Raw genomic sequence first — 24,278 nt, 5'->3', positions numbered from 1 at the left:
GTTCGTCGGCCCAAGCTCCATTAAAAAAATATAAAACACAAATTAAAAAAAAAAAAAAACATACCGAGTTGCCGGCGCGCTTACTCTTTGACTTCTTTGATTACTCTCTCATTCTCTCTATCTCGCTCTCCACGATAATCACTCTCCGTCTTCCATTCTCTGCTGGCTTCTTCACGCTCTCTTTTGCTTGGCAGACAAACTTCATGACTTCGCCACCAATGAAATCATTCAGCTTTTGCATTTTCATTGAAGCGGCTGCATTCTTAAGTGCCAAACAAAAGAATAAACGCGGACTAAGTGAAACGTGAGTAAAAAACAAAAACCAACAAAAAGCAAGAATAACCGTTTCAACGCCTAATTTGTTTGTGTACCTAGTTATTTACGAACCGAATTGTTTCTGCACATGTTTCATGTAAGTTGAATTCTATTGCCGAAACGTGTTTACGTATGTGTGTGTGTTGATGTGTGTGTGTATATGTGTTTTTATTGTGCTTTATCTGTTTCTAATGGCAAAGAAAACGTGCGTTGTCAGCAGCTAAGAAGCTGGCACGTGGTTGCTTACACCTCAAACTTCTCATTTTTTTATATGAATGCAGCGACGCCATTTGCATTTGCGTCAACAATATATAATATATACGCACACACAGATGCACACATACATGCTCACAGACTACGTCAGTGCTTTCCTTTTGTAAAAACATTTTAGCCTGGCATTTTAGCATTGGCTTTAGTTCATTTAAATTTAGACACGAAAACAATTTGACAAATCTCTGCGTATTCCATTGTTCTGCTCAAGTACAGTCGTACTATACAACAAAGCAGCAAAGACGAGCCCCCAAAAATAAATAGCTTTAGTTGGGACCATTAGCATCGACCAGCTTAAATAAAAAGCAATGCAAAATTTAAATGCATTTTTTGTAGCCCTCGCAATTGCAGCTTAACAGCTGGGCAATAATCAGAAGGAAGAGAAAAAGAGATTGAGATAGAGAGTGAGAGAGCGAAACAATAGTCAATGTTGCGGCGAAAGCTTCTGGCACTAGCATTGCTCTGCGTCTATTAGCTTACATGTGTTTATGTGTGCGTGGGCAGATGTATGCATGTGTGCTTATGTGTAAGTCCGTATATGTGTGTGTGTGAAACGCATACGCCATGTACGCGCTCAGTAGTTCCAATCGCTCACTCGCTGCTGGCGGCGTTGCGCTTGATTCTGTTATTCTCAACGCCTAATCTACTGTCATAGTTCTACTAAATATACTTATAAATCATACAAATATATATTATTGTAAAAAGCTATTTCTTTACGTGCGCGCTCTTTGCTTTATAGATTCACCGTTCGTTTCTCAGTCGTGTATTACCGTTAGCACCTGACAAATAGCGGCAAATTGCGCGCGTAGTGTTGCACGTCATTACAGAGTTTTCGAGCATTTTGTCGTGATGCCAGATACAAAAAGTTTAAAATCTGAACAAAATGGTGCGTATTGCGTTCAAGGCTAAAAGTATATTTCACGGCCATTGTCAAACGAAAACCCCCTAACCATCCATACAAACAGCTGTTCGGTTTGTGTCGTGATAAAAGCTTTTCGGCACGCGCCTGTTTGCATACCAGACTATTTCCCATAGATTCGCGCTCTTAAATGAGAGCAGAGAACGTAGCGCAAGGCTTTATCAGGTTAAGTGCGAGCTTTTGATTACTGTTTTGGGACTGCCGGACGCCAGGAGAACAAACAATGTTGCCAGACTGTATTCGAGTAAAATATCATAAATATCATATAAATACGAGTTGATGTTTCTTGCTTTAGTTAGCCACAAATATTGTTTTCTTTCTAACCACTTTGATTGCCAACTCAAGTAGTCTACTTTCAAATTCGTCGCGATCTGGCCACAATACACAACATTCGCTCACTCACACAGGTTGCGATAGCAATATGTCAAAATAGTCACATGGCTGATGCTTGGGGTGGCTCTGGTGAGACTCGTACTCTTTCACTCTCACTCTCTCTCGCACTCTCTCTCTCCCGACAACACATATGCCCATACTGTTGCATGAGATATGTATATATACAGACAAGCTTTTCGCTGCTTACGCCAGATGTATGAATGAATATTTGGCGCGTGAGTGTGAGAGAGCAGCAGCGCAGCAATGCTTTCTGCCGCTGCCATCATCTGCTTACATGTATTCTCATGGCGCTCTATTACAAGCGTTCGTTCACTCTCTACGCTCTCTTCGCTCAATTCCGCCATGTATACGCACACACATACACGGCGACGTCGCTGTCGCTGCTTGTGCAAAAAAATTTTTATAATAAAAACTTGTACTCGTAGATTGTGTGATGCCAGTACGTTCTGCTAATCCGATACGCGCTAGAAGTTTGATCCGAGACAATTTGGAGAAACAGGCTGGTTGTCTAAATCTAATACACTCCAGAATGCCAAACATTAAAGTGTTTTCGGGCACCTCGCATCCGGATTTGGCGCAGCGTATTGTCGATCGCCTTGGCATCGACCTGGGCAAAGTGGTCACCAAGAAGTTTAGCAATTTGGAAACATGGTAAGTATATGCACACTAACGTATTTACACATACATACACAACAAAATCGAATCGCGTGCGCCAGCCGTTTAACCAAATGAAACAACAGCAACAATAACAACAACAATAATAATAATAACAAATTATGTGAAATGTGACCCCGTTAAATGTGTGTGATGATAAGTGCTCAAACGTAAATTGAAAGAAAAAAAAAAAAAAAAAAAACTATGTGTGTCCATGTGGACAGTTCCAGCTCCTTGACATTTGCCAAAGGTTGCCAAGCGCTTGGCCATGCGTTTTCCTCTGACTGACAGCAGAACGACAGCAGGTGCCCTACGTCTGGCTGCAGTTCAGTAAATTATAGTATTTTATTTCGTACATTTCTTTTAATGGGTTTCTTAATACAGTTCGTTTTGCTTTTTTGTGCTTTTTATTTTTATTGATTTAACAAGTGGACTGTACACCGTAGTCATTGGTTGCTTGCCGTGTGCTTGCCTTTCTATATGCATGTATGTGTGCGTGATTGTGTGTATGAGGCTCACGCATATACACACTTACACACACAAATACACACATGTATACTTAAATACTCAGACAATCGCGCAAAACACCAAGAGGAACACGCTCTGGCTACATTGAAGCCAATGTCGCGTGCAATTTGTTTGTCGCCCGTAAAATTTAAATACTATAAAAATATGGAATCTACATAAATATAACAAATTATTACATTTATATTTAATTAGCACATGTGATTTTACTTTGACACTGCTGTGGCGCAGCTTCAGCCTCAACTCTGCTATATACGCACACACAAACGCACACACGCATACTCATACATTCACAAGCGAGCAAGTCAGCTGCTACTCCAACAACAACAACAACAACAACAAATAATAATAAAGTGTCTCTGGTGGCTGGCGCCTTATCAACACGCACACACTGAAACGCGACACATACAAAGCGGCCTAAAAGAATTTTAATAGAATTAAATAAACGTTGAAAATGATATAAAGGAAATTAGCAAACAATTAGAGTGTAAAGGAAGAAAAAACAAAAATATAAAAAAAGAGAAACAAGAGGGCAGGCAAAAGAAATGAGTGAGAAAAGCAAGAAAAATTAGAGGTTATAATATAAATAATGCGCGCTAAGCTTTTTGACATGATACGCGCTAGCCAAATGAGCGTGAGTATTCCATACATTCAGATGTGTGAGTATGTGTGAGTTTGATGTGTAAGCAGTATATATGCAGACACACGTTTATGCATGTATTATGTTATGCTCCCGCATACAGACGCAACGCCACGCAACTCACACAAAGGTAAACTCCAAAACAGAAGCAACGGAAGACAAGTAGGCAGGCAGTAGGCTGGCAAGCAGAGCGCATGCAGGCACCAGACAGCGATAGCAAACCAAACCATAACACGACATTGTCACGTTTTTTCGCCGCCAACTGAGCGAGCCTGAGAGAGCGCACAGAAGAGAGTCACTCATAAGTCAGCCGATGACGATGGCGGCGTCGACGACGACGGCGACGTCAACGACGCCCCCACATGTTCATGCTGCTTTGCGCTCACGCGTTTGCTTTGCATTCTCTCTCTCTCTTTGTCTGTCGCTCTCCCTCTCTCTCTGTCTCTCTCATTGATGAGATGGCCCCCACGTGTGTGCTGCAAACGCAGACACAACAACACGGTGGTTGTGCTAATTTATGTTATTTTTGTTATTGTTGTTACTTGTGCTGCGCACTTGTCGGCTTGTTGTAGCTCTTTCTGGTTTGTTCTCGCGGAGCACTGAGCGCTGTCAGCAACAGTGTAACGTAACTAATATGTTCACAGTTAGATATCTCGCATTGCTCTTCTTCTTTATTGCTTGCTGTTGTTGGTGTTTCTGCTGTTGTTACTGTTATTATTTCTCTTGCACGATGACTTGATTGAAGCGTGTCTTATGTGCTGATTGGCGCTAAAAATTTGTTATTGTTACCCCTATTAGATCTATGTATGTCGCAGACCTGGGTTACAATCAATGATAGCGTTTGTAGGGCGCTGCGATGACGTCATGGAAATTCATATTCTTGATAATTGTTGAAACACTTACGAAATGTCCATTAATTTAATGGAAAATATTTAGAGCAATCATTTTCTGATAGTTTCGTGCGAGTAAATATTATTATTATTCATACTTAATTTAAGGCTTAGCCACAAATGACCTTGCCAAAGGCAACCCAAAACCCGCCGCCAATGCAATTTTTCAATAGCGAACGTAAATGGCCATCAATTCAAAAGGTCAAAACACGCAACTAGACCAAGACTAAAACCAAAAACAAAAACGATTACAAGTACAAATTGAAAAGTTTGATCGATAAGAAATTTGCGTGTTGTCCGTAATGTGAGACGAATGGGAGCAAGGGCTACGTCTGGCTAGCTGATAAGTGGTTAGATGCCAAGGTATGGGCTTAAAGCGAGCATCTATATACATACATATGTATATGCTTATGAGCCAACAGGAATTAAGTGAGCCTAGTCGATCGACGATACTTGTAGATTATACTATCACATATACACACACATGCAGAGGCTTGTCAGTTGTCGGACAAAAATAAAAGTCAAACAGCTAGTTAAAAATATACATGCATAAAAAAAAGCAAAACAAAGGAAACAGCTGCTGCTGGTGCCGGTGCTGGTGCTAGACAACGGTCTACCCTCTGACAGCTGCAGAGCAAGACGGTTAATACTTGGCCCACTGCCAGCATAGAGATCCCAAGAGTTGCTCGCAAGAACCAAAGCCAAAGCAGCAGCAGCGTTTGGCATTCGAGCAATGCCAGAGGCGAAAGTGTTTTTCTTCTGAGGGGAAAAAAAAAAAAACAAAATGCCAAAAAATGCATTCATTTCATGCAACGTCAACTGAAACTGCCACAGCATTAGCATTAGCATTGGCTGCTAATAAAATGCATTTTGGCAAAACCTAAGCGAACAATGCGGCGTATGCGTAATATGCCGTAAAACGCAGCCACAACAAAAGACAGCTGAGAGCGTGCGACTGTAGTCATAATTCCTGATTGCTAATGTCCAACGAGCACATACACACACATTATGTCATTATGTGTATATGTATTTGTGTATACGAATTGGCAGGGCATTGCAAAGGCAACAAAAAATATGTCCGAAAAATTGTCAATCGATGGACTGGGCGAAGGCGTTCGATATTCTGGGCGCAGTTCCACACGTAATTCAATTAACCTTCAGTACAAATAACAATGGCAATGACCAAAATGTGTGTGAGTAGAGAGCAGAAGGAGAAATAGAAAATCAAAACGAAAAAAACACAATAAACGAGAAAGGTAGAGGAAAGTAGGGGAAAGCTGTAAAAAGTGAACTATATATAAGCTAATCAAGGATATGGTGGCATATGAAAGAATACGAATTTATGGTAAATGGATATTATATACATATGTATATGTATAAAAAATATAAATAAAGAAATCTTAGCTGTCTTTAAGTACAACATATATTTGTAGTTAAGCCATTTGATATATAATGTTTATTTATATATGATTTATTTATAATGAAAATACTTTGTTTATAATAGATTGCTATTTTTTTAGATGTAACAAGAACTTAGAAACTCTATCAGACTTTAAACAGACCAAACCATTCTACCCTAAGCAACGATTTTCAGTGGGTATAATAATTACATAGAAATCAATATTTTTTTCAATTTATCAAGAGTGAATCGAGCTTCGCCTGTCGATAAGGTCAACATTGTAGCAACAAAAACGTTCTGGGAATGTGGCTTTAAAAATGTGCAAGAAATACGTTCTTTCGATATTCCACGTCAACATGATGTGTATATCCATAGCTAATGTTATTCTTCATAGTAGGACAACTTGCCTATAATAGCTCAAATGTAATTAAAATGTAGAAAATCTACTTCTTTACAAAAGTGAAAATAGTATATTGGTTTTGTGTTAGGTTCGTCTTGCTGCACGTTCCTCTTTCTGTGTGTTTATGAATGTGATTTGTAAAATGTATTACAGCTAGAGATTATTAAGCTTCTCTTATGATTTACCAAAAATAATTCAAATGCTTCTTAACGGCTTTCAAAAGCGGTAGAAGCCATACAAATTGATGTTGATATTTTCAAAGCTGAAAAACTTATTTGTTTACTCAAGCTAAATGAGCGGGAAGGGTATACAAAGCTATTCGTGAGAGTTGAGGGAATGTTTATAGATATGAATACCTATGTATATATAGTCGATTCGTAGGTCAATTTGGCAGACAAGTGTCAGCAAATTCTATTGATGAGAAATGGTTTCTGTCGCCAGGCACGAGAGTTGTATGTGTTTATGTTTGCCAACTCAAGTGTGCTTGAGAGTAAACAAGCAAATTGTCGCCCAGCAAGTCGATACTTTATATACACTACATAAATATGATATTCGATTCATCATATAAACTTTTCTAATTGAATATTTATTTTGATCAAATTTCAGTGTGGAAATCGGCGAATCGGTGCGTGGCGAAGATGTTTACATTGTGCAGTCCGGTTCCGGGGAGATCAATGATAATTTAATGGAGCTGCTGATCATGATTAATGCTTGCAAAATCGCATCAGCATCTCGTGTTACAGCTGTGATTCCTTGCTTTCCATATGCCCGCCAAGACAAAAAAGATAAGGTAGGTTTGCCCACTAGGGATTGTAGTTAGCTCTCGCTCAATAAATACTCAAATAACTTTCCTTAATTCTTAAATTTACACACATACACACAATATATAAAATAAATAAAATGCAAAGCTAGTTCGGATTTTTATAGCAACAATAAATACTGTAAAGGCAGTAAAGCATTAAACTGTCTAATATTGATAACCCAAACTATATACATGTATATGTATTATACTATATACATATATATATATATAATGTTAATCTCTGTGTGTATTTCTCTTCTTCTTTATTTTGCATTTTGTAATTAAAGTTTGAGTTTTTATTTTATTAATTTTTCCTCCCTAAAAACAACAACAACAAAATCGTTGCAAGGAAGCGAAGCTGTTAAAATGTGGAACTTTTTTCCTTTTGTTAATATAGATCTATCTAAATAATTTAATCTATAAATATTGTACAATTTTACTTACATATATATATAAATATTTGACTTTTTTCTTCTTCAATTAATTATGTTAATGCCGCTGTTTTCAACAACTTTTGGTGTCTACTTCGCGGTATCCCTACTACCCTCTCTCTCTTTACCTCCCTCTATTCCTCCTATTATCTACATATGTGTCTCATTCGTGTATGATCTCGCGGTATATTGAAACTATATCTACACTAGTTGCCGGGCGGTGAGGAGAAAGATGAAAAAGCTAAGCTTGCCAAGAAAAACTACGATTGGAAATTTAGGGTATTTAAAACTTTCAACAACAATTCCAATTCACCATTTTCATTTCAAATAGATACCAACAAAAGATATCTAATTTTCAATTTGTTTTGTTTTACGTCGGGCAAATACAACTAAAAATTTTCTCATCCTCAACTCATTGAAGAAAACTTGCAACAATAATTTCTCACCTCGCTGGGCTCTGGGCAAATTGCAAAATCAAAATCAAAACTTTTAATAATCTGTTGGTAAAAGTTCAATTCGATAATGCTTTAAAAACTAGAAATATTTATATATATTCAACAACAAAATTCTACAAAAAGGTTTTACAATATTTTAGCTTTTGTCTTTTATGTTTAATACACGTGCTGCATGAACTAACTAAAAAAAAAAAAATAAATAAATAAAATGGATTAAAAAACATCAAGAAAAACTGCAATGAAATGCGCTTTTGAAATTACATTGTTAGCAAATTTTTATATATTTATTTTACTTTTTTTCAATTGGTAAAATCAAGAAAATTTCCACATTTTTCTGCTCAAAATTCTATTTGTACAAATTGAAAATTTTGTAACATTTTTCTGTTTGTTTCCTTTTTGAGCGGCGCCGCTTCATTGCAACAAAAATATATGATTTAATACTTATATTAACACAATATTTATATTATTTTCACTTATACTATAATCCTCGTTTTGCTGTCTGCTCGTTAATTTGTCGTTTTGTGCTGTTATAGTATAATAATATATCATACAATATTTACGTTATATCTATATATATATAAATACAATATATATGTGTATATAATTTCTTATTGCACTTCTTAGCACCTTGTATTTGTGTACGTGCCCAATATGTCTTTTTCCGTTCAAATATAATATTTGATTTTAACAACCGGGTTCAATACAATCCTATAGAACTGATAAGACATTCGTCCGCCTAGCAACCATCTATAGTCTGTCTTTAATCCATTGAAAATTAATAGGGTATTTCAATAATATTTTTCGATGGCATAGCTGACCCCAAAAAGTATATATAATATATATATATTTTATTCGTGCCCAACTTTCATATATCTCCTATCTATTTCATGCGGATTCTGATTGAAATGTTTTCCCCTCATTTGTTTACGAAAATAGTTTAAAATTAGTTATTGATAACCCATTAGCAACGTCATTCATTTAATTTGACGTCAACTAGATTGGGGGTCTTTCGTAGTGCAGCGCTCTATCTCTATATGTGTATCTGTTTGTTGTACATTTGCACTCGGTCAGATTAACAGCAATTGTGCATTTAAATATATATTTTTTCCCGTAATTTTTCCACTTATTTTCGTCAACAAGATGAGATGTTTAATCTATAGGAAAAATGCATTGATGTGAACTCAAAATGCGTTTCTTGACATCGAACGATCGTCTGATTACTGTCATGGCATACATATATTATAATATGTACATATATTGTAATGATAGCTGGGTCTTAGAGAGCATTACTAGCAGAAGTATATCTAAAGTCTTTATATTTGCTATATGCATATTGGAGCTATCTAATTTACCTAATTTGAATTAAGCTCTATAAATTTACTCTCTTTTATCTATCTAGATGAGCTTAATAGAATTCACTTGACTTTAATTTCAATTAAACTCTATAAATTTTAAAACTCTTATCTATCTAGATGAAATTTTTATAGTAATACTTGAATTTAATTTCGATTAAACTCTATAAATTTAGTCTGTCTTATCTTTATACATGACATTTCAAGAGTATACTTGACTTTGGGTTCAATTAGTATATATATATTATCTCTCTATATAGTATTTAACTTAACATTCCCATAGATTCTATTTATATCTTAAGATATATTTCTCTAGTTTCAAACTTCTGATCAGCTTAGTTAAAATTTGTCAAATGCAAATTCTCAACTTCAGCTTCAATTCAACCTTCCATAAATTTTAAATATTTATAATTTTTGAGATCCTACAAATTAAAAACAATTTCCTTAGGTTTACTCGTTTGACTTACCTCCTCCCATACGTTCTAATAACTTAAAATTTGTATACTTTGTATAGTTAACCAATTCTTGCACAATCCAAAACAACACAATGTATAAATATACCCTTCCCAGCATATTGTTTTGTTTCTAGTTATTTCTTTTTTAGTTCCCTATATATTTTTTCTTTCTTTAAATTTGTAAAAAAAAAAACTTTGACTAGAATATTTCACTCAAACAACTTTTCGTTTCTTCTTTTTCTTTTTTCTCTACTTTCATTTGTTTATTTTCTTTTATCAAACAACTTTTATGAGCCAAAAACAAACCAATAAACAAATTACCAAATACAAAAACAAATATCTGTTAAATAAATGTGCTTAGGAGTTTTCACCCAGACAATATACTGTGAGTAGTTCTGCTAGCGGGTCTAAGCTTTACATTTTACTTTTAACTAGCTACCAGCGACAAAAATATTTTTAATATTTAATCTATAAAAACAAAAAAAGAGCTTCTACAAATTTTTATATATTTTTTAAAACATTTTTTTTTTTTAATTTCTATTTTTTCCAGTGTTTGCATTGAGCAAGTTTGACTAATATTAGCATATATATTATATAGAGTTTTGCATGTTAGTTTTTTTTTCTCCGAAATTTCTTAGTACACATACTAAATTTTTGCACAATTTATTGTCTCTGGTGCGCACTGTCATTGATGATCTGCACCCAAACATCTCTCTTTTCTCTCTCTTTGCCTCTCTCTCTCTCTCTCTCTCTCTCTCTCGCTCATTGTTGTCCTTTGTGTTTGTCGAAAGTCTTCGTTTCAGTTATTGTTTCTGTACCCATTGGATCGTTACACTTCTTTTTTTTGTGTGTATATATATTTGCCTATATGAACTCTATATTTATATATATGTTTTTTGTACACATGGTTAACTCTCATAATAAGCATAATATATAAATAATATACTTTTAAGCTCATTTACTATCTACGCTAATGATATACCTGATTCTCTTCCATATTTTCTACGCTGGCCCATGCACAGAGTCGTGCGCCCATCTCGGCGAAGCTGGTCGCTAATATGCTATCAGTGGCCGGTGCGGACCACATCATAACCATGGATCTACACGCCTCACAGATTCAGGTGAGTCTCAAATCCAATCCAATCAAATCAAAACAAGTCAAATAATGAAATGCCATATGGTCGGTGGGGGGGATCAAAATACAATTTCGTTTTATTTTTTGTGGTTTTCTAGCCAATGGGGAAAAGCCAAAATTAATTTACATTAAAAAAAAGAAACAGCTAAAACTTGGGGGAAAAAAAAATAGTCCTAATATATAAATATATGCACTTAGACTGCCTGTGCATTTGTGTGTGTGTGTGTGTGTATTTCTAATGATTGATTCTCAATTGCTGGCTAAATATTTGATTTGTCTGGAGGCGGCTCATCGACAATCGACGTTTGCATGGAGATAATGCGCACCGAGAGTGTGGACAGGTGATCGAGGAGCTGATTGATGCGCTTCTCCTTTTCGAGTATGATCTTCTCGAGATATTGTATCTTCTGGGTCAGCGACACTATGTACATTTCCTTCTTGTCGTTGATGCGCAGCTGGTCCTCGTACTTTTCAGTAGTCACTTTCAATTGGTGCGCCAATTGCGCATATTCAGACTCCGCCTGCAGATCCATCTTCGATTGTGTGGGAGTCTGTAACATGTTGATATCATTCGCATTCTCGTCTGGTGCCGGCAACGGCAACGGCAACGGCAACGGAGCATCGTTCGTCGTTTGGGTGGAGGTCTGGGAGTGTGTATTCACGTGTTTCGAATGTACAGGAGTCTCCTGAGACTGTGTTGCAGCATCGCTCGACGACTGTTGCTGGCTCCTGGTCCTTGATGGAGATGCTCGACGTGAGCCGAGCTGTATGCCATTCCGCTCGGTGCGCATCAGATGAAAGAGCAACGAGCATATGGCATTCATGTCGCCCGAGGCGAGCAGCTCCAGTGCGGGCCGCATCAGGATCAGATTCGTTTTACGTAACACATTCAGACTGAATGTCTCCCAGTTGAGTACCTTCTTTGCCAATTGGCCGTGAGACGTGTAGTGCTTCATGTTGACCATCTTGCCAACGACACTCTTAAAGAGCAGCGCCATATTGACCACATCGGATAGATCGCGTCTGGTGCGATGATTCAAGACGATCCTCTTGCCGACCAGCCAATCGCTCAGCTCCTTATGCTCCTCGGGCGTCAATTTGTGCAAATTCGACATCTTTTCCGTTCTGTTCCGTTCCGCTTATGGCATACGCATTGACATTAGCATTAGATATATGTATATATCTGTATACATATAAATATATGTTGTTCGATATCGAAAATAAAAGAGAAACGTTCAATTTGTTTTTGCTCCTGTTTGTTTAGAAGTTTATAGCCAGATAATGCAACTAAAAGTTTTTTTTTGGAAATACAAATTAGCTGAGAGTAGAAAAACTAATGTTGTGGAGCAAATGCGTTGACACAATTATGCCCTGTTGCTAAATGAATATTTTTTGTTTTGTTTTTGTTTTTGTAGGGTTTCTTCGATATACCAGTTGATAATCTCTATGCCGAGCCGGCGGTACTCAAATGGATCAAAGAGAACATTCCCGAATGGAAGAATTCGATCATTGTATCGCCCGATGCCGGCGGCGCTAAGCGGTAAGTGTTACTTTCGTTCTCACTCTTCTATGTATATACATTCATGTGTATAAACTATTTACAGTGTTACCTCGATAGCGGATCGCTTGAATGTGGAATTCGCGCTGATACACAAGGAGCGCAAGAAGGCCAATGAGGTCGCCTCGATGGTGCTTGTGGGTGATGTTAAGGATAAGATTGCCATATTGGTGGACGATATGGCCGATACATGTGGCACCATAGTCCATGCGGCGGATCGTCTGGTAGAGGCGGGTGCCACTAAGGTAGGTTAACGATGCTTTCGCTAGAGCTTCTTGATCATTAATAATTGTTCCATGTGCCCAGGTTTATGCCATATTGACGCATGGCATTTTTTCGGGTCCGGCGATTTCGCGCATTAACAATGCCTGCTTTGAGGCGGTTGTGGTGACCAATACTATACCACAGGACGGGCATATGCGTGATTGTCCCAAAATACAGGTGAGCTGGTATAACTTTCCATCTCTTACTTTCACTACAACTCTCTCCTCTCTCTCTCTCTCTTTTGCAGTGCATTGATGTGTCTATGATGTTCGCCGAGGCTGTTAGACGAACACACAATGGCGAGAGTGTCTCGTATCTCTTCTCAAATGTTCCATATTAAACGTTAAATACCACAACAACAACAACTTCAACAACTACAATCATAACAAGAAGAAGAACAGCAACAACAACAACAACAAGAAAACCAATTGCAAATAATCAATAGAAATTTAATTGAAAGCATCTCTTTGCCATTCATTCATCGTTATAAATATTATATTTTTATTAACTATTAACTATGATATAAACAGCAACAAGAAAGCGTCATTATGTAATTATATAAAGTAGCATAAAGTATATAACAACAATTGCACACTTAATTGCCTTCAAATCAAACAAACATTTTTCTATTAGTTAAACAATTTTGTTTTTCTTTTTAAACAATTCGCATTTTGTAAAAGATTATCAGCTCTTAGAGAGAAAATTAGTTGTATAGATTATATAGTTAAAAAAAAACACATACACTTACACACACACACACACGAATTGTAATTTTACACTGTGCAACAAGAAAATTTTTGATGTTTCCTTAAAATAAGTTTTGATGAGAAAAAATGCTTTGCAAGTTCAAAACGAAAAGAAAAATTAAAAAAAAACTAAAAACTTTTAGTAAATTTAAGTAAATAAGTAAAAATACAATTGAAAAGAAAATTTAGCAACTAGACGTTTAAAACAAACAAAAGAAAAAAAAAAACGACAACAAAAATTACAACAAAAAATAAAAAAAAAAAGTTAAAAAGAAACTGAAAAGAAAAAGTTCATTGATTTTATAATTATATTACATTAAAAGAGCTCGGACTCAGTCTTGAAATCATTAGGCGGTGAGCAAGAGGGGGAAACAAGGAGAGGGACAGGGAATAAATCAGTATCATTATATTGCCTCTACTTATATTATTGACCATAAAAGATTTTGAAAATTGTTTTGTTATTTATGAAGCCAACAATCGGCTTTTTCAATATACTATCATATTTTTTTTTTTTTTTTTTTTTTTTTTTAGTCTCTTGGGGTGATAAGAACTTTTGCTCTTTATTATTTCAGTTACTCAATATAATTTGATGAATTCTAACAATTTTTTTTTAGTTGCTTCATTTAGTACAGTTCCTTTATTGATCCATAGATCTACATGTAATATATAGTATAGTATATACATTTAAGACTTATATGACTTATATGGAAATATATAAATACAACACTCGAATTTTGGGAGGCGCTGATTAGAAATTGTCGGGAACGACAGAGCCCGCGAAACCAGTTCAAGATAATATACTATATAATAATACTTATCTAGGCCTTTTTTTTTACAATTTAAAACGGAATCTTTATGGATATATTGTTATGGAACTCATAAATAGATCTATGTGACAGCTGAGATTAGGTTGAGTTAGAATGTATATTACTGATAAAGAAAGGATGCTTAGAACTCGGCGTACTCTTCGTCGTCCTCCTCATCGTTGTTCAGACCCACTTCGTTGAAGTCCCGTTCGAGCACCGCTATATCCTCCCGAGCCTCGTTGAATTCGCCCTCCTCCATGCCCTCGCCCACATACCAATGGACGAAGGCGCGCTTCTTGAACATCAGATCGTATTTGTAGGCCAGATTGGAAAAGGCAACGCTAATGGCCGTCGTGTTGGAGAGCATGCAACAGGCGCGAGAGGTGGGAGCCAGATCGCCATCCTGGACAAAGGCCGGCTTTTCGTAGTTGATGCCGATCTTGAAGCCCGTGGGACACCAGTCAACGAATTGGATATGCCGCTTCGATTTGATTGCCGAGATCGCAGCATTCACATCCTTGGGCACCACGTCGCCGCGGAAAAGCATGCAGCAGGCCATGAACTTGCCAGCTCGAGGATCACACTTGACCATCATGTTAGAGGACTCGAAGCAGGCATTCGTTAGCGTGGTGATCGCATGCTGCTCGTGGGCAGCCCGATCCGCGGACATCAGCGGGGCATAGGCCACCAGGGGGAAGTGTATGCGAGGAAAGGGCACGAGATTCGTCTGGAACTCATTCAGGTCTACATTCATGGAGCCACTGAAACGCAGCGAGGCAGTCGTCGAGCTAACTATTTGGGCAATCAGGCGATTCAGATTGTTGTACGCCGGCCTGTCCACGCCCAGTTTGCTTTTGCAGATGTCGTAGATGGCCTCGTTGTCCACCATAAAGACGCAGTCCGCATGCTCCATGGTCGAGTGTGTCGTTAGCAACGCATTGTACGGCTCCACCACTGCTGTGGACACCTTCGGTGAGGGATAGACGCCAAAGTTGAGCTTGCACTTCTTGCTGAAATCATTGGACAGCGACTCCATTAGCAACGAGGTAAAGCCGGAACCAGTACCGCCGCCCATCGAGTTGAAGATGAGGAAGCCTTGAAGACCATCGCATTGTTCCACAATCTTCTGCAGTCGCGTTGTCACCCGATCGAGCACATCCTTGCCAATCGAATAGCGTCCACGGGCAAAGTTATTGGCTGCATCCTCCTTACCGGAGATTAGCTGTTCCGGGTGATACAGATACCGCGTGGCGCCCGTGCGTACGCTATCGATCACCGATGGCTCCAGATCCACAAAGATACAGCGGGGCACCTGCTTCCCATTGCCCGCTTCCATGAAGAAGGTATGTGCATCATTGTCGGAGGTGCCTTGGCCAACACTCGCGCCACGGCCACTCTCCACCTGCTGCGCATCCGTTTTGCGACTACCATCCAGATTGATGCCATGCTCCAGCAAATAGAGCTCCCAGCAGGCGTTGCCGATCTGCGTGCCGCATTGCCCAATTTGTATGGAAATGACTTCGCGCTTTAACAGAATTTTCAAATCAATTTGTGTTCTGGGTGTGGAAGGACCAATTATTTATTTAGCTCGCTCACCATAGTTTCGTATGCCAAATTACAGCTAATTAATATACGCAAAAATACAATTTAAAAGCAAAACTTTCGTGAACAGCTCGCAAGAAATTCAAATTGAATTTCTTTCGATGGCCACGTTGCAGAACAAAATGGCGTCAGCGATGGCGCTGGATGGATGCCGTTAGAACGAATGGCGCAAAAGCGAACCCTCGAAGAATGCAGAATTTTCTGCAGAGTTGCATTTGCGATCGCACTGGAATGGTTCAAAATTTGACTAGGTCAGAGTTGCAATATGCAGGACATTTAATTGATTCAGGGATGGAACGCTTTGAACTCATAAAAAAAGCTCTCAATTCTCTGCAGATTTCACATTGAGATCAACAATTGGTTTGAAACTTGACTAAGTCAATTTGCAATGTGCAGGACATTGAAGAGTTGCATTTCCGATCAGCACTTGGTTTGAAACTTGACTAAGCCAACGCTGCCATATGCAGGACATTTAAAGACTTAAGGCATGAGACTTTATATCGGCCGAGCTGCCAATAAATTTCTAATTTCTTTCATTCCTGATCAACCGTTGGTTCGAAACTTCACTAGGCTAGCTTAGCAACGAGGTCAATCAATGAGCATTGTTTAAGGGGTGTTGTGGTTCTATTATTTGTCAAACTTAAAATAATTTGCAATGCAGTGTAAAATAAATTCCTTGTTCCGTTGAAATGGCAACTTAAGCGTAGATTGAATAAATAGAAATTGGTTGGTGCATGCTGCAACTGCAGCCTAATCCTTGCGCGCGCCGGGCGGCAGCGTCACATCAAACACAATGGGAGCATTGTTGGGCAAATAGTTGATGTCGCACGTGGAGGCATTCACATAGATGATCCTGCCATCGCTCGTTATGCCATATCCTTCGTGCACATGGCCAAATACATGGTATTTGGGCTTCACACGCTGCTGCACTGTGCTCAGCAGTTCCACACAGCCCGCTCGTACGCCGGAGCAGCAGAGATCGCCATGGCCGACGGGCGGCGTGTGAGTGACTAGTATATCAACCCCAGCGGGTATTTGATTCCACTTCTCTAGACAGGCAGCGCCTCGCGGCACATTGAAAGCCCAGCGACAAAACTCTGGCTGCCAGGGCGAACCATAAATGCGGACGCCCCAAAGCTCAAGCAGCTCATCTTCCAGATAGATGCAGTTGGTTAAGGCCTCTCGTATATTCGGCGTCGTTACGGCGCTCTCCATGCTCTGTTTGTCATTGCCCAACGTGGGCAAATCATCTAAAATACTCATGCCTGTGTGCTTGGAGCTGAAAAATGAAGAAAATATTTTAGAACATATGTATGTGGAATCCTAGACTAACTTATTCTTACCGGTCTGCATGCGCCTTGTTCTGGAGGGGATGTGTAAAGGTGCGGTCGAAGCTGAGCTCATGATTGCCCGCAATCACGATTTTGTGCCTGTGCGGTAACGCTCCGATCCAATTGTTGAACTCGACAACCTCTTGCAGCTGTCCACACTTGGTGAAGTCGCCGGCATGTATGAATATATCACCATCGGGTATATCGAATTTAATGTAGGGCGTCAGTGAATGGGTATCCGACATGCAGACCACGCGAGCCTTATTGGGAGCCACCGTTGTGGTCGGTGGCTTCATAACAACCTTGATGACCCGCTGGCTTTTGCTGATCTCATTCCAGGCGGCAGTTGGGTCGCTGGTGAGCGGATGTACGACAACAGGCGACGCAGCCATTGTTGGTGCAGCGTACACGGCGATTAATACAACATTGATAGTCAATAATGCTGATAAGTACACGGAATTTTGTGGTTTTTAAATTAAATAAACACCGATTCGCCGATAAATATAGATAACGCAGCGAAGGGTGCAAAACAAAAAGTGAGAATCAGCTGTTTGCCAGGGCTGCCAGGGCACTCACACACAATAAAAATAAAACAAAATTTCCTAGTGGTAGCTGAAAAAGTTATTTAAAAAATGAAATAATTATTAATCACACTATATTTATAAATGTTACTCACACAAGATACCATCAACATATAGTTTATTTTCACTAGCCACACTTTGTGTCGTCACTGCACATCTGAAGCGCCGTCGCTGTTCGCGTCGTTAGGTGGCAACGCTGCATGCTAAACAAAAAACAGCTGTGCCTGCTGACTACTGTATCTGCTGCTTCTTCTTACCACTCACGTCGTGTACATTTTTCGTTTAGACAAATTCTCGAAATTTATTTGCAAGACGCGAATAATTGCATTTAACTGTGTTTTATTTGCTGCCAAGTGCTGGTGCCGTTGCCCGCCGCCGTCGCCGCGTAACGGACGGGGCAGAACTGTATGCACTCCGAGAAAACAAAGATGGCAGCCACTTAGTGTATTAAAAATTGTGTACGCAAGTGTTTTGGGGTCTGAAAAGCAGGCATGGATCAATTGATGGAGCTGGATGCATTTCTGGATGGCGTCAGCTCACGTCCAATCTTTGCAGGTGAGTTCTATTTTGGTGCGATTCAATTAGCTCCGTCTGGGTGCAGCCCCCTTTTGTTGTTTCTCTTACACTCGTTTTTTAATTGCCGCTGACGTCGCTGCTAATTGTTTACGCCCACATATCAAGTGTGCATTTTTATCTGTTTTGGTGTATGAGTGTGCGTTAATGCAAGTGTGTGTGTGTGCTTTACCACCTGGTACCACTTGCACCTTGTTTAGTACTCTACGTCGGCGCTTTGGCCCCTGTCTTCTTATTTCCTCATTTGCTAACCGATGATTCACTTTAATTGCGCCTGCTCTGCTCTCTATATACAAATAATGCCCATGTCCGAACAGCCAATCCATTTAAATATGCCTCTTCCAGTGTGTATTTGTGTGGTCATTGTTCTTTGGCTCTGCCATCATTTATTGAGCTTTGACATCGGGGGCTGTTATTTACCGTTGCCAGTTACAGTTGGATATGAGCGCATGTTTTCCTCTCCTTCGCGCACACACATAGCCGACGGTTGAGAGCCGGAGAAGAGTAAAATTGCAAGGCATTTAAAATTGAGAGATGATCACCAATACACGCGTATTTGGACACTGCATTGACCTAGACCTAGTCGTAAATATACTACGAGTATGTGCGTGTGCGTGTCTGCTCGCTCTTCTCTCAATTCGCTGTGATGGCATTTCATTCACAAACAGACAATGGACGCCGAAAATATAAACCTTGATAATGACATTCACAATAAGCAAGAACGTCAGTCAGTTTGGTCACAACCTCTGGCACTTATCCAACGGATGTTCTCAGTTGCTGCTGGTGCAAAATTAGAAGAAGAAAACAAAAAATAGTAAAGGCAGAATTTTCGCCGCTGCTCGCCAAAAGTCAAATGTCGAGTGAGCTCTGAGTGCGGCACCTGTGCCAATTGCATAAGTTGTGCGATTCTAGCTCAGTCTCCGTTTGTGTTTCAGTTGTAGTCGTCGCGGTTGTCGTCGCCGTTGCCGTCGCAGTCGTAGTCGCAGTCGCTATCCTGAGGCTTCAAAAGCTCATTTGTTTGCCAACGCGCCGAGTGTCAAGTTGCAGTGCGTTCTCTCTGCTTTGCTCTGGTTCTTCCTTTATTTGCTTTTTCTTCTTTAAAACTGTTTCGTGTGTAAAGGCGCGTTCCGGTCGCGTGTTCGTCATCGCGTGTGTTTTTTGCATTTTGTTGCTGTTTTTGGCAATTTATATGGCGTGGGCGTGATGTAATTTGCAATAAAACCCGTTAACTAACACTTATACGCGCTCATATAAGTTAGAGAGTTAGAGAGAGAGAGAGAGGGATGCATTTACGAAATAATGTGCTAATTCCCGAACCTTTTTCCTTTTGTGCATTTATAATTTGTTTCTCTTTTTATTACGGCTTCCACAGTTAATAATCAACTTGGTTGTTTATTGTTACAAAAATTGTACAGTTTGCATGATTAGCAAAGCCTTGCGAAATATAACAAACAAAGCAAATCGAATACAAATTGAAAACAAACAAAAAATTGCAAATATTTGTTTAGAAATTTGTGCGCACTCGAACGCAAATACAAACAAAACAAATACACAAATACACTTCCAGATGATTTATGTAATAAACAATAGCTTGGGGGCGTAAAATGTCGAGAGAACGGGTTATACAATGTAAGCCGCGACGCCTTTTTTCTTAGCCTTCAATTATGCATTTGTATGCGATTACGCATACGCGGCGTATAACAAAATTACGGAACTATTTGTTTGTGTTTGTGCTAAGTGCCATAACAACGTATGAACTACCTTGTTCTGAGCTAATTGCAATGTTGTTGGTTGTTCGTTGTTGTTTTTATCGAATTTATGTTAATATCCGAAATATTAGTGAAAACAAACGAGAACAAAAGCGAAGAACAAGCAACAACTATAAATAATGCCAATCATTGTGCTTTACAATTGCCGACGCTGTCGCTGGCGTCGTCGGCGTCGCAGTCGACGCCACTTGCTCAGCTGATTGAGTTGTTGTTACTTTTTATTGCTGTGCGGCTTTTTCCAATTCGCCGCTCTCAACAGCTGTTTCACACTTACCTCACACACTTACACTTTGGCACACTTGCTGCTCTCGCTACTTCTCGCTCTCTCTCTTTCTATTTCTTTCTGTCTCTTGTGTTTAATCATATTTTTAAATATACAATTATCGTTTGTTTTGATTTTGTGCTTTCAATTTGCGAGCGCGCGCGATTTTCGCTCAGCCTTTTTTTTTTTGTTTTCGCTTTACGTTTGCTTTTATTTATTTAGTTTTTTTTTTTTTTTTGATTACTTATTGGTCGTATTTGTTGTTGTTGACGTCGCTGCCTTTCGCTGCTGCTGCTGATTCTGACGCTGCTTGGAACTTTTTTTTTGGGCTGCGAGCCGCGCGCGTTTTCGCCGCAGTCGAAATTAGTCGTCGCCAGAGTTCGCCTCGCATTTTAGCATTTTACGTTTTCGACGTTTGTGTATTGAGATTTATATATATATATATATATTTTTTTTTTACACACACATATATTATATATGAGCATATGTATATATAAATATATAAATTGTGTGTTTTTGTTTTAGCCGACAGAAATTGTGTTTAGTGTGCGATGTGAACGTGAAGATATATGTGCTGCACACACCTATAAATATATAAATGATCGCGCAAATATATAAATAAATGCGTTAAATTGACTCGAAATTGTAATTTGACAACCGAATTTTGTATTATTGCTGTTGATTTTGTTATTGTGTTCTTGTTGCTGATGTTGTTGTTCTTGCTGCCATCAGCGTCATATGTCGATTTCAAATTCAAAGCGCTGAGCTCATTTTTTGAGACGCCTTTAAACGGGCTCATTAGCATAAAGAAGCATTATAAACACAATAAATACAATACATCAAGCTGAATTTCGAAAAAAGCTGTAAAATTACAAATAATCGTTATTATTTATATTTATAATTATATGAGTGACGTCAAAAAACTAACGAACAGCTGAATTTGTTGTAGCGCTTTGTGAGTTTGTTGTTTTTTTCGTTTTATATACGATCTAATCTCGGCCCGCAAGTCTTCAAATACGTTCGCTTTGTGGTGACACATTTATGTGCTGTATGGCCTGTGCTTATCAACAATAGCAACCAGCAGCAACAACAGCAACAATTACAACAAATAATCCTGCTAGGGAAGAACGAAAATCGACGCGAAATTAATTACTTCTCATAAATATAATGTGTGTTTAGATAGAGCAACACAGCTCACGTGCCTCTAATTACGTGTACTTACAAATGCCAGCGTTTATTTAATCACCTGCCCCCTGCTCCACCTACACACACACACACACACACACAGATAGAGACAGTGAGTGAGAGGGAGAGACAGACACAACCACAAGAAGAAATATTATTGTGCCAATTATTTGCGCTTTGTAATTTGTATTATTATTATTGTTGTCGTGTTTAAACGTTGGAAAACCTGCCTGAGCATCATTTTCCTAGCTGTGATTACTTTACAAATTTATGCGCCAGTTTCATGTTATGGAACTTTCAATGGACACCAAAAAAACTAAAAGGTAACAAATAGAGCTCCCTCACTTACAAAACATGTATCATAAATGTCTGTCAAACAGATTGATAATTAAATATTATCAGTGTGGGTGACAAAAAAAAAGAAAAAAGTATAGAAATATATCTACATATGCAAAGACGTATAGAAAAGTTAAGAAAAGCTCTCGCTATTTTTATTTTATGGCTTCTGATGGCCCATTTTCGCCTGGCTGAGCTCTCTAAATGGTTCATCATTTTGTCTAACGGAAAATCAATAAAAAATCCGAATCAATTCTAAGAAAATTTGTATTGTTTTTTCCATGGTTTTTTCCTACAAAGTCATTTGTTTTTGCAGTAAATTCAACTCTTTTGTTTAATAAATGTATTTGATTCGTGCAATTGGCTGATAATCTATAAAGAATCCTACACAAATCATAAATTTTTAGCCGCAATATTTCACAAAATTGTACGTAAACAAAAGGCAGTGCTTGAGGCGTGGGGCTAACTCGACTAGAAGATACTCTAAATTCATTTTCAAGTCTGGATAAAATCATTCTCAATAAGAAAATAGATATGCAGTTAACAGTTCACAATCAATACTTACTTCTCTGATAACCAGAACCAATTCTTTAAGCCTATTATACCCCAGCCTATACATTTTTGATTGGTATTATAATTTACACAAATTATTTGCCACATGTTTGTTCTTTTTGCTGATTTTTCAAAAATGTTTTTACTTATTTTTAATTGCGCATTTGAATTAAAAAAAAAAAAAAAAAAAAAAAAAGATACAGAAACATGTTTCGTTTTGCCTGCGCTGCAATTCTTCAACTTTTGGCCCACTGAAATTGGATGTGAGAATCGGAGACATTGGCTAAGTGGTGCGCTGGGGCAACAAGAGATCAGGGAGGAGATATTCGTGTTCGGTCGCATATCTTTGCCAAGTTGTTGTTGTTGTTGTTACTGTTGTAGTTTTGTCAAATGACACATCCATGGCGCATTTAAAACAAGAATTTCAGTTTGCTTCCATTCGTGTGCTTTACTTTCGCTTGGCTTCTTCTTCTTTTTTTCGCTTTGATGGGATGCGAGCGTGTTAATACGTTATTAATAATATACACAAACAAATGGGGAGAATCTGTCTTTGCTGTCCGTTTGAATTTTTATATTTTTAACGCAATTTTCCATATTTTCTGCGCATTTGTATACCTATTGAAATGGAAATAGGGTATATAGGAGTTGTAGATTTTCGGGTAGTTTCTCTTGGTGTTTATCTCTTTTCCATATTCAAGTCTACTTATAATATTGAAGGTTTACTCAATTATTGGTGGTTCCTCATTATCTTTCAACTCTCTTGTCCTTTGTTAAGATCACCTTTCTTGGTGATTCTCAAATCTATATTGCAGGGTAACATCTTGTCATTTATGACAAATCGTCACATTCTTGTCTTGTTTTCCCTCAGATCTCTGTTGTGGCGAGCATGTTTAGATAACGGGCAACAAATGTTCATAAGTTTAAATTATATTGAATTTGGAATGAGAAGAAATTTGAATTCTCATTTGGTTTTGTAAACTTTGCGCAATTTTTATGGCAGCTGGGGCAGTCGTCTGATATGCAAACATAAACATGCATATATATTATGCATATACACATGTACTATATATAGTATATCGACTTACGTAGTCTTTTATAAAGTTGATCAATTATTCAGTGACAGCAAAACCTTTGCCCTGAACTTTGACTGTGACCTTTAAGTGTCGTGTGAGCCCTTCGAGTCCTGTGGAACAGCTGACGGCCATGTGTCGGCATTGGGCAATGCCTGTCGCATTCCCACCACACGTTTTCCTTTTTACCGTCTAACATTTAACATTGGTTATTTATATTACTTGCAGCCGTATGTAATAGAGAAAGGCTTGCTGTGGCCGTAATGACAGCTTAAGGACAACAACAACAAAATGTTCGAATTGAACTTGAAATTGCGACTGGATTTTCATTTAATACATTCATGTCTATTGATTTGGGCAGCAAGTACGTGATTTGACCATAAGCTTAAGGGTTTGCCAGTGGTCTTAAAGTGGCACGAAGTTGTTTAAATATTATAAGACATTTATTGGATTTATTGAAGGCGAAATTGATGATAAAGTTTATGGGTCTTATGATTATTGTTTATTGTTTAATTCACACATGGTTAACAATTATCTTGTTTATTTATTTTTTATATTCCTATTATCAATATATCTACTGTGTAGGAATAGTCTACTTCCTAAGAGTT

At 38.3% G+C, this 24,278-nt stretch overlaps 5 protein-coding genes across 36 annotated transcripts in view; 2 read left to right on the top strand and 3 right to left on the bottom strand.

The window, feature by feature from the left end:
- Positions 1–154: 154 nt before the first annotated feature.
- Positions 155–16,134, top strand: Prps (phosphoribosyl pyrophosphate synthetase). Of its 7 annotated transcripts, XM_089466722.1 has the most exons (10): positions 181–304; positions 376–412; positions 2,323–2,548; positions 7,012–7,195; positions 7,849–7,917; positions 10,923–11,021; positions 12,451–12,575; positions 12,640–12,838; positions 12,900–13,034; positions 13,105–16,134. In XM_089466722.1, the coding sequence occupies exons 3-10, from the start codon at positions 2,331–2,333 to the stop codon at positions 13,195–13,197; spliced, it is 1,122 nt and encodes a 373-aa protein (XP_089322848.1). In that variant the 5' UTR covers positions 181–304; positions 376–412; positions 2,323–2,330; the 3' UTR covers positions 13,198–16,134. The 7 variants fall into 7 exon arrangements, with proteins under 7 accessions (XP_017861909.1, XP_089322848.1, XP_017861912.1 ...); XM_018006420.2 differs by lacking the exon at positions 376–412 and having other exon boundaries at positions 155–304; XM_018006423.2 differs by lacking the exon at positions 7,849–7,917 and having other exon boundaries at positions 182–304.
- On the bottom strand, positions 11,081–12,394 carry LOC149269148 (uncharacterized). Its single transcript, XM_089466726.1, has one exon. The coding sequence runs from the start codon at positions 12,148–12,150 to the stop codon at positions 11,296–11,298; it is 855 nt and encodes a 284-aa protein (XP_089322852.1). The 5' UTR covers positions 12,151–12,394; the 3' UTR covers positions 11,081–11,295.
- On the bottom strand, positions 13,367–16,148 carry alphaTub67C (alpha-Tubulin at 67C). Its single transcript, XM_018006416.2, has 2 exons — positions 16,006–16,148; positions 13,367–15,934 (listed from the first exon to the last, which is right to left on the bottom strand). Exons 1-2 carry the CDS (start codon positions 16,006–16,008, stop codon positions 14,552–14,554), a joined length of 1,386 nt encoding a protein of 461 aa, XP_017861905.1. The 5' UTR covers positions 16,009–16,148; the 3' UTR covers positions 13,367–14,551.
- A 465-nt stretch (positions 16,149–16,613) lies between these two features.
- Positions 16,614–18,155, bottom strand: LOC108613156 (UPF0046 protein C25E10.12). The gene is made up of 3 exons (XM_018006428.2): positions 18,019–18,155; positions 17,355–17,954; positions 16,614–17,290 (listed from the first exon to the last, which is right to left on the bottom strand). The coding sequence occupies exons 2-3, from the start codon at positions 17,732–17,734 to the stop codon at positions 16,762–16,764; spliced, it is 909 nt and encodes a 302-aa protein (XP_017861917.1). The 5' UTR covers positions 17,735–17,954; positions 18,019–18,155; the 3' UTR covers positions 16,614–16,761.
- Positions 18,156–18,168: 13 nt separating this feature from the next.
- Positions 18,169–24,278, top strand: part of fry (microtubule binding protein furry) — a 49,382-nt gene continuing 43,272 nt past the window's right edge. For 8 of the 26 annotated variants that reach the window (XM_018006405.2, XM_089466710.1, XM_018006404.2 and 5 more), the window contains exon 1: positions 18,170–18,478. In XM_018006405.2, coding sequence (XP_017861894.1) covers positions 18,415–18,478 — 64 coding nt within the window. In that variant the 5' untranslated portion in view covers positions 18,170–18,414. Of the gene's footprint in view, positions 18,479–19,397; positions 19,543–19,588; positions 19,702–20,895; positions 20,947–21,041; positions 21,173–21,706; positions 22,036–24,278 lie in introns of those variants that run through there. The other 18 variants (XM_018006407.2, XM_089466708.1, XM_089466699.1 and 15 more) reach the window with 17 other exon arrangements.

This window comes from Drosophila arizonae, chromosome 4, assembly GCF_054131065.1.
Source record: "Drosophila arizonae isolate 15081-1271.41 chromosome 4, UAZ_ARI_1.0, whole genome shotgun sequence".
Classification (NCBI taxonomy): Eukaryota; Metazoa; Arthropoda; class Insecta; order Diptera; family Drosophilidae; genus Drosophila; species Drosophila arizonae.
The sequence above is the reverse complement of the archived record's forward strand: the minus strand, read 5'-3'. Positions and strand labels throughout refer to the sequence as shown.